This window comes from Hermetia illucens, chromosome 1, assembly GCF_905115235.1.
Source record: "Hermetia illucens chromosome 1, iHerIll2.2.curated.20191125, whole genome shotgun sequence".
Classification (NCBI taxonomy): domain Eukaryota; kingdom Metazoa; phylum Arthropoda; class Insecta; order Diptera; family Stratiomyidae; genus Hermetia; species Hermetia illucens.
Window position 1 is genome coordinate 30,150,831 of NC_051849.1, and position 17,247 is coordinate 30,168,077.

At 43.6% G+C, this 17,247-nt stretch overlaps 1 protein-coding gene across 1 annotated transcript in view; it reads left to right on the forward strand.

Moving 5' to 3' along the window:
• Window positions 1-17,247, forward strand: part of LOC119661166 (altered inheritance of mitochondria protein 21) — a 248,694-nt gene that overhangs the window by 156,295 nt on the left and 75,152 nt on the right. The window contains exons 3-4 of the mRNA XM_038070381.1: window positions 10,734-10,812; window positions 10,920-11,419. Coding sequence (XP_037926309.1) covers window positions 10,734-10,812; window positions 10,920-11,419 — 579 coding nt within the window. The remainder of the gene's footprint in view (window positions 1-10,733; window positions 10,813-10,919; window positions 11,420-17,247) is intronic.

Consider the following 17,247-nt stretch of genomic DNA (forward strand, 5'->3'; position numbering starts at 1 on the left):
GCTTCAATAACTCACGTGTGATTTTACAAAAATTCACGTGTCTTTTCCGGTACGTTTGCCCGATTCTCAAAATTAAATCAAATACGGGGATTCGCGAGCCTAACGAAATAAACAAAACGCAAGCTAAACCTGAAAATGAAAAATAAAAAAAAGGACGGTTCGACAGCGCGCATGGTGCCGTACAACCCTGGACCCGAGTGCCGCGATCGAATGGGAGAGTTCACGACGGATCATCCATCAATGTTTCCCTTGCAAAACGCTGCAATTGACTCACGTGTTCGGAGCAGGCGTTTAGGCAGCATTCCGCAAATGGCAGAACACCATCAGGGAGTTCTGGGACGGAACAGCTGGAGCCCTACCGATAGACGCAAGCGTTGAACTGGAAACGATTTGAAAATTAGCGCCGCAGCGAACACCAGATGTGGAGGTCTTCATTGATTTCTTCAACAGCTTTCTTGCCGCTACTCTCTATATCTGTAATTACACTAAATGTGTCATCCTCGTTGTCCTTGGATATATCAATAACATTCACTAACCCATCCGTTGAGCCCAAAATGAACGAATCCGCATTTGTTGAATGAAACCTAATGTCTGGTATGTTATCTTCATGGCTTACACAATACCACCTAGTTTTTTCCTCGGACTTGTGTCGAGAAATAAAAGAAACGCCTCACTAATCACTCATTCCGATTTAACGCATAATTCAAACGGACGAATACGTTTGAATTAGTATCAAAACAAGAAATTGGTATTGGTTTAGCATCTTATTTGCCTTGAAACGTCTGAGAATCCTCCGACTCTTCCTTTTTCAAATTTAACTCCACTTTTGTTACTCTTCCCTCAGCAATTTTGAAAACTTCCACTGAATTCTGAGATGTCCCTGCGCCCACTTTGTCAAAAGTGCCGTCCACGCATGACTTTGCATCCATCAGTGCACTGTCTCCCTATCAACATAAATTCTTTTTTTCTACGACAGGATTCTGGAGAAAAAGCACAAACTCGACTCTCTGGAATACTTCACTACTCTCCCGCACTACACAACCTCAGCTCCCCAGTTTAGCTGTTCCGCTGTTCATCGATCAGCCGATCCTGATGCCGATACCTTTCATGTAAAATGTATTTTCACTCGCCTCAACGAAATATACGAACTGGTCAAGTTTAAGTGCCAGTTCAATGTTCGGTTTGACCGGTGTTATTATCTACGAATTGATAATTTGTATATAGATATATAAATGAGTTTTAAAATTTGTAATGAAACTTGAGTGGCCGAAGACAACCTAGAGGTAAGAGGTACCCCAAAACCTAAAAGATATTGGCGTAGTGAAGGTCTGTCCGCAAATACGGAGGCTCTATCAAAGCGCTCGGTTGACACGTTCTTGCAACCCTCTGTGCCAGGCTCGGGGTCCTTTGAGCGCTATGATCTCTCACGTGTCATTTTTACAAAATCAATGTGTCTATACTGATGCGTGAGTTCGCAACTAATATCTGGTAAAAACACCCGTCGTCACACAAACGAAAACTATTCACCGATGACTAACAAATTTCCCGACTTTCCGACTACGCCTCCACGACATTCACCGCCTCGCTCGCCCATTTCCATTCCAATCTTCCTCTTTTTTTTTGAAGTGCGCAATGAAGGTGGCGAGCGTATAATCGATTTTGCGGACTCCTATGGCCTTGTACTGATGAATACGTGGTTCATTAAACGATTGTCTCATCCTCCTACATTTTATAATAGGAACAATAAAAAGCAAATCGACTATATTCTCATAAGACGCCGACACCGTCACTGATCGCAAGACCATCGCACCTCAATATCGGTCGTCCTGCGAATTAATAATAATAATCGTTGGCGCAACAATCCATATTGGATCAGGGCCTTGAAGTGTGTTAGAGCACTTCATTCAAGAACGTAGCGGTACACTACAGTACACTGTAGGAGGCAATGTGGTCAGCATTGCGCTCGCCCAAGATTATTACCCTGATTTGACTCAAGTACTCATTCCCAGCTGAGTCGACTGGTATCCGACATCCAGTCACGATAACAAATCTCTCTGCCACCAGTGAAATTTGAACCGCAACCTTCCGCTACGACAGCCCAGTGTTCTAACCACTTGAACCATCCAGCCTGCGAATTAGGCCACTGATAAAACAGCGTGAGGAACGGATAAGCCCGCCGCGCAATAAATGGTGGCGATGTCATGAGAAGAAAGGAGAAATGATTTCACTTACGCAATTACCAACCACTACGAATGTGGATGAAACGTGGAACTGAATGAATGATACGATCCACAAAACGGCCCCCGCAATCCTCGGGGTCACTAAGCCAGGTAGGCGGTAAAACAGCCGAGATACTTGGCTATATAATGATGACGTTCAATTGAAGGTCCGTGAAAAGACACGCCTCTATCACAGTTGCTCGACGATAAAAGGCTGGCCAATTGGCAAATTTATAAGAATGCAAACCGGGAAACAAAGAAAGCGATCGCTGTCATCCGAGGGGACGATTACAGAAATTTTTATGATAAACTGGACACTCGGGATGGCGAGAGAGATCTGTATCGACTTGCTTAAAGCCGTAACAAACGTACACAGGAAATCGAACACTTCTGTTGTGTTAATGACAAGAACGGTACTTTGCTTACCAACCGTCAAGCCGCGATGGATAGATGGCGAGAATACTTCGAGCAGCTTTTAACTGAAGAATTTTCTCATCCTCCAGTTCCACAATCATTGTCAACATTTGGTCTAGCTCCACCTGTCAGCGCAACTGAAGTCGAGGAAGTAATAAAACGAATGAAATCGTTGAAAGCAACAGGACTTGACGACATCGCATCTGAGCTCTGGAAAGCAAAGAGCTGGGACCCAACACTGTGGCTCAGTGAATTCTTTAATCGAGCTATTCAGAAAGGAAGAACACCATCTGACTGGCAAGAAAATACCACAGCTCCAATTTGGAAAAAGAAAGGTAGTCCAGCATAATGTTAAAATTACCGTCAGATCCGGTTACTTTCCCATACCAGGAAGATTTTGATTCTTCACAACCGTATTCGCGAAATCGTTAAAATAACCGTGAATCAAGCCGGATTTATCAAGAACTGCAGAACTACTGCCGCAATACATCTTGCGCGGTTATTCATGGAGAAACACCTGGATCTAGAGAAAGCGTTTCACCGTGTCCCACACGAACTGATCTGGTACGCTCTACGACAACACTTTGTGCCAGAAGAGCTCGTGCGCTGGGTTCAGTTGCTCTACCACGATTCGAAAAGTAAAGTTTGAAGTGTGGCGGGTGTATAAAAATCACTTCATGTCACTGTTAGTGTTCATCAAGGTAGCGCCCTCTCACCACTCCTCCTTATTCTTGTCATGGACACCGTAACACGGGACATCCAACATCCAGCGCCCTACACACTGCTTTATGCAGATGATGTTTTCTTCATCATCATCATCAACGGCGCAACAACCGGTATCCGGTCTAGACCTGCCTTAATAAGGAACTCCAGACATCCCGGTTTTGCGTCGAGGTCCACCAATTCGATATCCCTAAAAGCTGTCTGGCGTCCTGACCTACGCCATCGCTCCATCTTAGGCAGGGTCTGCCTCGTCTTCTTTTTCTACCATAGATATTGCCCTTATAGACTTTCCGGGCGGGATCATCCTCATCCATACGGATTAAGTGACCCGCCCACCGTAACCTATTGAGCCGGATTTTATCCACAACCGGATGGTCATGGTATCGCTCATAGATTTCGTTATTGTGTAGGCTACGGAATCGTCCATCCTCATGTAGGGGGCCAAAAATTCTTCGGAGGATTCTTCTCTCGAACGCGGTCAAGAGTTCGCAATTTTTCTTGCTAAGAACCCAAGTTTCCGAGGAATACATGAGGACTGGCAAGATCATAGTCTTGTACAGTAAAAGCTTTGACCCTATGGTGAGACGTTTCGAGCGGAACAGTCTTTGTAAGCTGACAACAACCGTGCGCGGATTTCATCATCGTAGTTGTTATCGGTTGTGATTTTCGACCCTAGATAGGAGAAATTGTCAACGGTCTCAAAGTTGTATTCTCCTATCCTTATTCTTCTTCGTGTTTGTGTTTGACCAGTGCGGTTTGATGTTGTTGGTTGATTCGTCTTCGGTGCTGACATTGCCACCATATATTTTGTCTTGCCTTCATTGATGTGCAGCCCAAGATCTCGCGCCGCCTGCTCGATCTGGATGAAGGCAGTTTGTACGTCTCGGGTGGTTCTTCCCATAATGTCGATATCGTCAGCATAGGCCAGTAGTTGGGTGGACTTGAAGAGGATCGTACCTCTTGTATTTACCTCCGCATCACGAATCACTTTCTCGAGGGCCAGGTTAAAGAGGACGCATGATAGCGCATCCCCTTGTCGTAGACCGTTGTTGATGTCGAATGGTCTTGAGAGTGATGCTGCTGCTTTTATCTGGCCTCGCACATTGGTCAGGGTCAGCCTAGTCAGTCTTATTAATTTCGTCGGGATACCGAATTCTCCCATGGCCGTGTACAGTTTTACCCTGGCTATGCTATCATAATAATAATAATAATAATCGTTGGCGCAACAATCCATGTTGGATCAGGGCCTTGAAGTGTGTTAGAGCACTTCATTCAAGACCGTAACGATACACTAGGAGGCAATGTGGTCAGCATTGCGCTCGCCCGAGATTATTACCCTGATTTGACTCAGGTTCCCATTCACAGCTGAGTCGACTGGTATCCGACGTCAAATCACGATACAAATTCCACTGCCACCAATGAGATTTGAACCGCGACCTTCGGTACGACAGCCTTGCGCTCTAACCACTCAGCTATTCGGACATATCATAGGCGGCTTTAAAGTCGATGAATAGATGGTGCAACTGTTGTCCATATTCCAACAGTTTTTCCATCGCTTGCCGCAGAGAGAAAATCTGATCTGTTGCTGATTTGCCTGGAGTGAAGCCTCTTTGGTATGGGCCAATGATGTTCTGGGCGTATGGGGCTATCCGGCCTAGCAAGATAGTGGAGAATATCTTTTAGATGGTACTCAGCAACGTGATACCTCTATAATTGCTGCACTGTGTGATATGTCCCTTTTTATGTATGAGACAGATAATGCCTCGTTGCCAATCGTCAGGCATTGATTCGCTGTCCCATACCTTGAGGACAAGTTGATGAACAACTTGGTGTAACTGATCGTCTCCATATTTAACCAATTCGGCTGTAATTCCATCGGCTCCTGGTGACTTATGATTTTTTAGCCGATGAATTCCACGGACTGTTTCTCCTAAACTTGGTGGTGGCAGTATTTGTCCGTCGTCTTCAGTTAGCGGGACCTCCAACTCGCCGATGTTCTGGTTGTTCAGTAGCTCATCAAAGTACTCAACCCATCGCTCTAATATGCCCATTCTGTCGGAAATCAGATTTCCCCCTTTGTCTCGGCAGGATGAGCATCGAGGTGTATAAGGCTTCATCCTGCTGACTTGTTGGTAAAACTTCCGCGCCTGGTGCGGTTGCTCCCTATACTTTTCTAGTTCCTTGTTGGTTCTCCCAGGCTTCCTTTTTCCGTCTGTGAAGTCGCTTCTCTGCTCGACGGAGTTCGTGATAAGTCTCTGCGCGTGCCCGCGTTCTTTGAGAATGCAACATTACTCGGTATGCGGCATTCTTCCGTTCCGTTGCTAGCTTACATTCATCGTCAAACCAGCCGTTCCGACTCCTTTTGCGGCTGGGGCCAAGTATGTTTGTGGCCGTATCCATGATAACGTTCTTCAGGTGATTGTGAAGATCATTTGTTGATGCTTCATCTCCAGGTCCTCTGTTGACTGCGGTTATTGCAGCATCCATTTCCCTCTTATAGGTGTCGCGGAGGGTTGTGTTGTGGATGGCTTTATTGTTCACTCTCACCTGATTGTCAGAAGGGATTCTAGGTGGTATTGTTATTCGGGCTCGGAGCACCATGCCAACGAGATAGTGATCCGAGTCTATATTGGCCCCCCTATATGTTCCGACATTCATCAAGGCTGAGAGGTGGCGGCGTTCGATCAACATGTGGTCAATTTGGTTGAAAGTGGTCCCGTCTGGAGAGGCCCATGTATGTTTGTGGACCGCTTTCCGCGCAAACCAGGTACTTCCAACAACCATTTCGTGTGACCCTGCTAATTGAATAGTCCGCAGTCCGTTATCATTTGTTTTTTCGTGTAAGCTATGGGAGCCAACGTATCGCCTGAATACGGGCTCCTTCCCTACTTGACTGTTAAAATCCCCAAGTATGATTTTGATATCATATCTGGGACAGGCTTCGAGGGTTCTTTCTACTGCCTCGTAGAAGGTATCCTTCTCCGACTCTGCAGTCTCCTCTGTAGGGGCGTGAACGTTTATGAGGCTTATATTTCTAAACTTGCCTCGCAAGCGCAGAGTGCATAGCCGTTCGCTTATACTTTCAAAGCCGATAACAGCAGGTTTCATTTTTTGGCTGACTAAGAAACTTACTCCGAGCACATGGTTTACTGGATGACCGCTATAATATATGGTGTAGTGGCTCTTCTCCAGGAAACCGGTCCCTGTCCATCGCATCTCTTGCAACGCTGTTATATCAGCCCTATATTGGGACAGGGTATCGGCTAGCTGCTCATCAGCTCATCGTGGGTACCAATCCACGTTTCGCCCCGGGACCTATATTACCCTTTGACCACACTTTGATGATGTTTTCCTAGCATTTAATAGCTAAAATGATCTCGAGCAACTTGTCCAAAAATGGATATGGATATGTGGTTGCACCGATCGTGAAAAAATTGCGAGAGAGGCGTCGTAAACGGCCAAAAGGCAGGCCGAAACAACAGTAGCTTGATACGCTGGATGGGGATTTAAAAGCCACGAGATTGAATCCAAATCAGGCATTTGATAGAGTCAAATAGCGAAACCGATCACGACGAGCCTACCCCGTTTCTGAACGGGACAAAGGCTGAGGGGAAAGAGTATCCACTTTCGGGTGATGTTGACATTCAAAGTTTTGAATTTGTAAAGAAATGACCACTTTCTATATTATAACATTGTTAGCAATAGTGTGATTTCCACGAAACTTGGTACGATCATACTTTATATTATAGCCTACATTGCTGGTGCTAGGATGAACTTAAGGGGGGTTTTGCAGCCAATTGCTGAACATTATAGTAATATACTATTATTAACTTTATTTGAGCAAATATCGGTCTGGAGGGTATTTCGAAGCCTAGGTACTATATTGTGACATCCTCTTGATTTTTTCAGATTTTTCCGTTAAGTAGTTTTTGAGAATGGATCGGTTAAAGAAATGATCACTTTCGGCCCCCACACTCCTCACCTTTCTAACAAAAGTCAAAATTAAGACCGGTTTCGGAAAGTACCAATCTAGACCCTTCATTTGGTACCCCATATGACCCTATTTGGTAAAAAAAATTACATTTCCATTTTGCATGTAAATTTAACGTAAAAGGATGTAACTGACTGTATGCGTGAGCGTTCATAGTTCCCAATTTTCCACCAAATTTGTTGTCAATCGCTGCAACCGTCTCCAAGAAAAATGTGTGTGACAGACAGACGGACAGACGGACACACGGACAGACAGACAGACATAAAACCTTAAAACCGGCTCCAAGCAGGCATATTCCTCTATCCTTCCAGAAACGAATCCCAAAATCTTCTCCTAGAATCCGCACGTTTCCTAGCTGTCCACCCACGAAACGGTCTCTACGCTCGCCTTGAACTCCTCAGAGTTCATGTTGCAGCAACATATGCATGCGCCTACGGATGTGCTCCCGTCGCGAAGCCTCGGCCGCTACAAATTTTAGGGAGAGGTAACAGGTGGTAGGTTCTGACAAATAAAATGAAGTATTTTATTGATGTAAATGAATGTCTTGGAAAGGGAAAAGGCAATTGGGAAAAGTTTATTGGTAAAAGTAAGGGGTGTTAAAATGGAAGAGAAGGGGAGAATCTAACATTAGTAAATGCATTCCCTTTTTAAGATTATCTCTGGCGAATGAAGTAGAGTACCTGCCGCAAGGATGCGGCAGACACTACAGGCACGCTAAAGTCAACAGTCTGGCATACTAAATGCATCGACATTACGAGCTACGAGCTACGAGCTCAAATATCCTAATTTAGACAAAACACAAAACCTTTCATACTGAAAATGTTCAGCTTCCGGTTTCCCGACTTGTTTATTATGGTCCCTAAGACAGTATTTTCCCATCACATACCCAAGTAAGGTGTTATCAGAGCCCACTTTGACACAATGTCCAATATCACCTTTAGGAAGCTTCTCCTGAATTGAACTCAGTTGTTTATAAAAAGCCTCCTTTTAAATTACATCGGTAGTTTCCGTTGGTGCTTAACTCCGTACAATTGATATATTTCCACTTCTGGACTGGAATCCCTCATTCAGTATTCTGTCTGATGCAGGTTTCCAAGACATGAGGGCACCAGATTCACACTTACTTCCAGTAGTGCCAGAGGAAAACAGGATGATGTCTCATGAGGAAGAGGAGTGCTCCCCCGAGCCTCATCATCAGACTTCCGTCTCTTTGAATACTAAGTTATGCGCTAAGTAAAAATTCTGGTTAGGACCTTATCTGTAATTTTTTAAGTCGGTTACCTTGGTAGTATTACTTAACTGGATGATCCTTACTCGTTTAAATTTAATTAAAACTCATTTCTCGGGAAAAGCGAATTATTTTATCTCCTGTAGGGATATATGTCTATCATACTCTAAAGTAGGACTTAGCTTCAGATATCGAGGGAAATATTGAAATACAAAAAAGGGCAATTAGACATCCTTTTCGAAACACATTACCATTAGAGTGAGAAATGGTTCCCAAATAGCTTGTTGAATCGAAGCGTCTGTAAACTGATACACGCGGGCTTAACCTCCCCTCCATCCTTTCCGTAGTACTTCATTCAAATTCTATCCCTCAATTTAACTTCGGCTTTCAGCTCAATTTAAAGGCTTCCATTGGAATTCCTTTTTATCCTCCAAAATAAAATTCCGAAAATTACTGCTTATACCCAATATTCAGTGCGGGCGAACGATGAACCTAACTAGAATCCTTTCGTTTTTTCTCCCCCGCTTTTTCGGAATAAATAATGAACTCGCTACATGCTTATCTGTCTTCTAGTTAAGTAACATCAATTGCAATGAACAAATCGTTTAGCAAGGTATTTACTGCTCAGTTCGCCTTTCATCCATTCATTCGTCCTCCGCCTTCTGTGCCAATCACAAAAAAAAACGCCCGGAATCCGAGTCGACCAGACTCGACGCACGCTGTCGATGATCCGACAGGATAACGAAAATGTATTTGAAAATAGGGAAAATAATGGAGAATTTCCAAATAGATGGGCACAGAAAATGCCTATAAAGCCAATAAAAAGGGAGTTGTTGAGAATGTCGGGTTGATAGCTTCGTCGAGGTCGACGAAGTCAGGGACGTGGAAGGATGGTCTCCGTGCGGTGTGAGGACAGCCTTGTTGTGTCTTTTATGAACTTTTGGTACAGAATATGTTCTTGTGACTGGGCAGAGAAGCAAGTTTGACTTGTCTTCATTAACCCCCAAGTTCTTTTATTATTCAAGGAGGAAAAAGGCAGACAACGAAATGAAATCAGATGCAAACGATATAAACATTTCTTTTTCATGTACTTGTGGATGTGTTGCGCGGTTCAGTTGGTGTAAAAAGAGTCTGCCTTGAACAGCAAAAGAAAAGGCATTGGACAGTACTGTTCAAACCTCTAGCTCGGATGGCTAGAGAGTACTTCTCAGCTTGAACATTTCCAGCACAATTGATATTGTTCGCCAGGACGTCAAACCGAACTGATCCTTCCCAAAGTCAACTTAGCCTAGGTCTAAGTAAACAATCTATGTTTGAGGAAGTTTTCTCCTCCCTCTAGATAGCATATAGTCACATCAGGTCCTAACAGTTCAAGTTCAATCCAACACTGTAGATGTTCAATTCTAGGAAGCACCGGCTGAAAAGTTCCTGCGGCACTGGTGCAAAATCTTACAATAGTAACGGACGAAAATTTCCGACAAGATAGCAGCCATTGGGAGAGTCTCAACAACAAGAGAACAACAACAAACTATGCACCTCTGTTTTCCTTGTGCTTTGCCATTTCATCCCCTTTATCACTAGTACTGTCGTCGCAATCGTTGCCGTATTCGAAGCAGAAAAAAACTTCATCACAATTTCAAATCAGATGCCATAAAAGTCAGCACCAGCTCTCACCATTCGCCATATCCTGGCATCTTTTGTGATTTCGAAGGCCAACTGCGGAGTTATACAATGGGACTATCTCTGTGTGCCTCTGCATTAAAAAGGAGCACATTCCCACCGGTCGATTGTATGGTGGACGATGCGGTTGGAGAAGTGGAAGGAAGCTGGGACGAAGGACTAACAGGCTTCTTCCTGGCAAACGAACGAACGAACAATGAATCATAACAATTTCTTTTCCTTTTTCGCCGAGTCCAAAGTTCTTGCTCGTTTGCATTTGAGGCTGTTAGAGATGAACCCTTTCCTGTGCTTCGGGGAATTTCGAATATTTCCATATGTCAGCCCTTTTGGTTGTGATTCTGTCTGAGTCAGGAAAATTATGATGAGAACGAAATCCTTAGTCGGACTTTACCCTCTTGACTGCCTGAGCTATGCGGTAGTTGTTATTTATTTACCCGGGGCTTTAAGATTTCAATTTTTCTCCTTTTCCGCATTTCAGGTGGCGCGAAATGATCCATGTGAAGTGTGCGTGTGTATGGATGGCGAAATCTTTTGCTATTGGCGACAATGTAGCGACGGTAAGTGCAAAACTGTGTTATGTCCCTGGAAATTGATTAGCCGTATTTCCCGTGATTATCCTTTTTATGACAAGCTTATGAATAAATCTCGTTTTTTACTGTCTCAGAAGTCAGCGAAGGCATAAATTACAGCAGTAACGAGCAGGACGATGATAGCAACTCATTTCACACCTCGCCATGGAAGCTGACCCGCTCCTCACAGCCTTCGAAACATATAAAGTCCTCAAAGTACTCACCCCCGACGAAAGTTTCCAAACTGAGAAAAGTTCTGAGACCGACAAAAATTTCCTGGTCAACAAAACCACCACCACCGCCGACGATACCGCCGAAACCAACGAAATTGTCGAGGATGAAGAAAGTTCATAAAACAAAGAGACCAACAAAACACCCCAGAAAACCAGCGCGAAAACGGATGAAATCCAAAAAGGTGTTTAGTTTCCCTGAGCACTTGCCGGCAACTCTTCATTTCGATATCGATAGTGCGAACAGACGGGAAGAATCGTCGGAGGATAGTGGTGAAATCAAAAATGAGTCGTCAGATCTTCTACATGGTAAACTAACAATGAGACCCGACAGTCTAGAGGATGCAGGCAATGGGAATCACATGGTGAGTGTTGAATTTTATCATCCCTTTCGTCATCTATTATATTTATTGTACTTTTTTTGAATTTCTATTATAATTTCACAAATTCCAATTTTCTGCGCGTATCCTTCGTTAACTTTTTATGAATCCTGAATGCTTTTCTCAACTCATTAATCAGTTATGAGTGAATTATCATAGAAAAGCGGAACCTGAAAATGTACATCAAGATCCTCAGAGTAGTTTACTGCATCAAACAAGGCATGTGCCTACAAACTTATTCAGGGCCATCCCTTGAGTCTAAGGGTCCACCACTGGGATTTCTCAAATTCTTACTATTTGACGCTCTAAATGCAGCACTATCGCTCGTATATTGGAGGCTGGGAAACGCAAAAATTCTAGCTTGCTTATACTGCACTAATATTTTTTTTTAATTGGAGAGGAGGAACTGGAAACCTTAGTACGGCCCTTGTCGCCTAACTCTTCCAAAAACGGGAGACGAAGGCTCCGCAGAAGGAAACTTCAGCCGCAAAGGAAAAAGGACTACAGGCTTGCCTGTCAGAACCTTTCCTCCATCTTTATTCGTAAAAGCGGAAGAAAGGGTAGCTGGTGATGTGGACGCAACTGCTTCAATTCCGGCATGTACTGCAGCCCTGACACCGGGAACCTGACAGGGCGCCCAGCCAACGAGAATAGAAGGCACTGCGAAAGAAGGCGACAGTGGCTACACCACTTTCGGCGGAAAGTGAGAACAAGCTGGTAAACCCTGTGAGATCCACATTGAACGCGGTAGACTTTTCAGTTAGCGGCGCAGTTTTCATATTAGACTACACTTATGTTTACAAATGTAAAAGCTAATCAAGGCTCGCAAAGTTGCAGGAGTGTCCTTATATATCTGAGGGCATTTCTAGCGATTAATTAGTTCAAATAATAAAAACTTGTTTTTCCTATTCGCTAGTGTTGATTTTTATTTTGCAAAAACCTTTATTTCGGGAACCATTTGTTCCTTCAACAGTGCTAACAAGTCTAATTCAAGGTCAAGAAAACATGACACTTTGTTGAAAAATGCGCAATGTCTTTGATGAGTAGAATGGGATGCCGGTCCGGAATCATTTGAGAATTCTGGCGTCTATAATCTCCACAAGGTCCCCATTCGTTGTTGGGCTTTGGAATGAGATGGAGCGGAGGTGACCATTTACTGTTGAAAAGTCTGCATGTACCCTGTTATAGCTGTTCAAGCTCTTTCCGCGCAACGACGATTTTCTAGTGTTCTACTGGTTACATTATCCCTATTAAATGCAGTATATTGTTCAAGTCTATAGTCGACAGGAACTTTATTATGTTCCTTACTTCCAAGCGTCTCAACTGGCATCTGGTATTAAATGTTCTCCCGGGTGCCTCAACTTACTTTGCCCTTTCTCTCCCAGAATATGTGTAAAGGTTTCATTACGTTCCTCACAGAACCTTCCGTAGGTATCCTTAGCCTGGAGTGGCTTGTGTATATCCTATATTGGTCTGGAGGCTCTTCTTGGTGAGGTTTAAACAATCTTTTGAACGATTGCGTTCGTTTCCCTCCATCAGCATCCTGGACTGTTTCATTCTTGGTAATTTCGGTGTTTTTCAACGTTGTAGCCATAAACTCGTTTCTTATTCTCTCTCTGGTCCATGCGGCGACGTTAATGCTCCCTTGCTGGGCAGCACGTCTACATGTCCACGTCCGCCTCATTACCTTCTAACTCAATGTTTCCTGGAACGCTGAATATCCAGACCTTATTGAGCGAGCCGAATATTTGAGTATTCAGTCTGTCAAGGTATTCCCAGTCTAATTCACTTGGTTCGATCTAAGTGGCTTAATCGCCAATTGGCTGTCGATTAGAATAGCAATGTTCTGTTCCCTAGAAATATTTTCGAGGTAGGCACATCTATCTATTCACACCTGGAATATACTAGTGTGCTCACCTATTGTACGATTTCCTTGTTCACCCTATAGTTCCAACGTGCTCCAGATTGCTGTCGAAATGAAACATTGAAGTCATGTTTTCCCTTGGTATAAGTATTATAGTTTAGGATACGGTATAGGAAGAATATCTAGCTGAAATTCGTGAACATTCTGAAAATAGCTTTCCCCAGCTGTATCTGTATGCGCAGATGGATTGGAGCCAATCTCGCAATGACTTCTAGGGATGCTGGTGGGCATGTCCCCATTGCACCATGTCGATTTTTGAAGATTTTGTATCTCTCTATCTGTTGTACTGAGTTCTGTTTTACCTGCCTAGATTACCGTCCCACAGGTAACTATTGGCCTTACTATTGCAATGTATTTTTGGCTGCATTCCCACTTTTCCTCACTATTAACCTGAAAGTCAAACCCCTTGTAGCTTTCCAACATGTTGAAAACATACATGGACCTTCCAGAGTAGTTTTTGGTCTAGTGTGCTTCCTAAATATTTGACCCGCAGACTCGTCTCATCTCGATGAAATGAGCTATTAGATTACACACTCTTAGGTGATAAAGCTTGTAGCTACAAGTGAATAAAACTATATAGCCCCTGGCCGCATTGATGCCCCGCCTTCCTGACCAGGTACTAGTCATTCGTAGTCTAGTTTGGAATCTGTCACATTGGGTACCCTCATATTTGCCCCTAGAGATTAAAAGAATAACCCTGGAGCTGTATTCATGTGATTGTCAGCTCTCCTAGGAGTTGGTCAACTATCATTCTCCATATTAGCAGTGATAGTGTCCTATCCTCTGCACAGCCTTGATTATTTCTCATGCCAATAGAGTGTATTCTTGTCAACACTCCTAATAGCCTACTCTGTAACATCCCACCAATCGAGAATGCCAGGGTGTTTCCCAATTTCGTGCGGATTAGGGCATGTTGTATCTTTGTGTGTGATGTATCTTGCAGCACATCTGTCAGCTAATATAGGACAGTTCGGTTGAGCGTCTTTCCCGGTAGGCGCGATCCCTTAAAGTTTGCGTGAAATATGGCATAGTATGAAATGCAATAATGACTTTCGAAAATCTGTCGTTTTTCCTCTTCAGTTGGGCCGGCTTATTTCGATCGGAATCGTCATAGGGTTGCTCCAGATTGGCATAATCTGTTTCACTGTATTCATGTGTTTTCTTGGTTGATCTGTCGTGAGACCTTCCACCGGATCAGGTTGGATTTAGCGCAGTAGACTAGTTGTAGGTTCCTTTTTCGTTCAGCACTTTGCTTTTTTTTTTAATGAAGTTAATTCTAAGTACATTGTATCAAATCCTCCTCCTTCACCTAGCCTTGGAGTCAGTTTGTTGTGTAAATAATATGGCGGAGTTACTCTTATTCTTTCTGAAAATATGCATATTCTGACGAATATTTGTAGAATCTCTCAGTACTAAAAATTTGAGTGCGAGTAACCTGGAATCGTCCTACTTATGCTCTCAAGAACGGGATGGATAATTGAAATCTCATTAAAATTCAGGATGGAAAAGTAAATGCAACTAGCACTTTAAGACTTGTTAGTGAGGAGGAGACAGAGCACATTAGATGTAGAGATCTGCATGAGGGACGAACACGAAGCCAGTCATCTCTAGCATACCTAAGAGGACCCTCCAACAGCAAACCCCCAGGAAGTTTACTCTGTATCTACCGCCCAAAATGAGGATAGCACTGGAATTTCGCTGTGGAAGGATCGTTTTGGTGTAGTCCTCAATAAAAGGGGGGTTCCCCCGGGTCTGGAATAGAAATTTCAACGGAAAAAAGGGATAATAGGCGTCCCACAGAATTTTCAATGTGCCTCACTTTTCCGCATAATTTTCTCGCCGGGCCCGCAATTCCTCTCTATGGCCCTGGAGGTACGTGGTAATGAGGCGAGTCACTTGTTTCCCTTGTCGCAAACTTGATTCCTCTTAAAAATTACCCCATTTCTAAGTTCCCACTGTTTTCTTCCACTCAGCTTCCTTTAGTTCCTCATGAATCCAGTTAATGACTTTATTTACTACGTCCCGGAATTGCTCTCAATCACGGATATGACCCCAGTCACAACATGATACGAAGATCTTCCAATGTCGTCCTGTAACCATTTAAAACTACTAGGAAACTCCGATTGTATACCGTTGCCATCGATCTTCTGTTTAGTCAGGCTCTACGGCAGGAATCGATGTTCACTACATTACAGAGCTATGTCGAGTCGAATCACGTTTGCTCTCTTTTATAACTTTCCTTGGCTTTCACCTCGACGTATTGCTAACAAAAGTCTGGTTCATTATTAAGTATTCCTCTCCTCTCTGCAAAAGGTAAGGTAAGGAACTTGGACTTATCCTCTGCGGCTTTTTTCCTTAGTGTCCCACTCCATGGATCAAGCATGTTTCAATAGGTTGCCGGCAATGACAATTGGTAATCGATTCCTGAACTCGACTACCAACTTCTCTAGCATTATCTCATACTCCCTAGTTGTTGCTACGCTTTTTTTGAAATTTTCAGGAGCCCTTGTCATTGTTATCTTCAGTACAGTCAAACTGCAGTCTTCTCTGAGTTACCCAGTGCTTTGAAGGAATTACTAATAACTGACGATGTGTATGTATTTCGTGTACTGATTGCATCATTAGACCTTGGGGAGCCTTGTAGCCACTAAGAATTGTCTGTGTGAACCTTCCTTTGCATTAACTCTCATGCTGTCCTGTATAGTGGACATGAGCTGTTTCCTGCAATTGCCTACTATTTTTCTTAGCTGCTTATTTAAAGAAAAGAGCACCGGCTAGATCTTTGTTAAATGTTTCGAGAAATGGCTTTTTTCTTCTTGCCTTTTGCGGCAATTTAACCTATATTGATCGATTTTGCAGACTCTAGACTCGGCCGTATGCCAGACCTACCTAGTCTACGGCAGTTTCTCTCGTAGCCTGTAGAAAACACATCCAACTTACTTCGTCAACTTGGGGCATTTTATTTTCTTATTCTGGTGACGAACTGATAGTAGCAACCTATGTTCTGACGTACGTTTCCCAATGCTTTTTGTAACAGAACTTTCTAGTCCCTTTAGATTAAACTGACTCACTAGCTCTCTGAGAAGGTTATCTTTGGTATCGATGTCCCCCAAATCTCTACACTCTACTGTTATGAATTGTCGCTTTTTTAGGCTTTAGCAAAGGGGGCAGTGACACTTGGCACTTGGGGAGCACTTACACTCTTAGCACTCACCTTTTGTTTTTTGGGTCTTTTCCGCCGACCGACAAAATTGAATAGGCCTTCTTGTTGTTCCTCGCTGAAGAACTGAAAGTACACCTCTCTGCTTCAGGTCCATGGTTCAGCTCACTTGCGGGGTCCTCCCGAGGTAGACAGGATGACGAAGTCGCTATTTGACGAGGGTTGCATAGTGACGGGAAGTCAGCTAGTGCTTATGTAGACTTAGTCAGGCAGCAGCGCACTATCACTCGTTCATAGTGGGAAATACTGTCGCGAGCATAGATTGCAGGGATTTCATGGTGACCCTAAGTTCGCTAATCGTTTTCGTCAGCTGTTGATTTGAGCACGCTGATTCTAATTTAGCCGCAGTGCATCATACTTAGCTCGCATCTCGTTGAGCTTAGTGGCCTCCGAAGGCATTTGTTGTTGCGATTCAAAACTGAATTTTGAAAATTCGTCGGCATAGAATGACTAGAGATTTGTTAACGAATCACGACATCCGGCGACAGTCTACTGTTAATACAAACCACTGCTCCTAAAAGTGATAGTGGTGGTGAGGATTTTCCCTGGATAGGCATAGGTGCAGATTGATGACAGTTCACTTGCTTCGAGCCTGAAAAAAGAAACATCTGCTGTCCACGGCAGCCTGATGCCGAGCGCTGATTAAAAGAGCAAGGATTCCTAACGCAA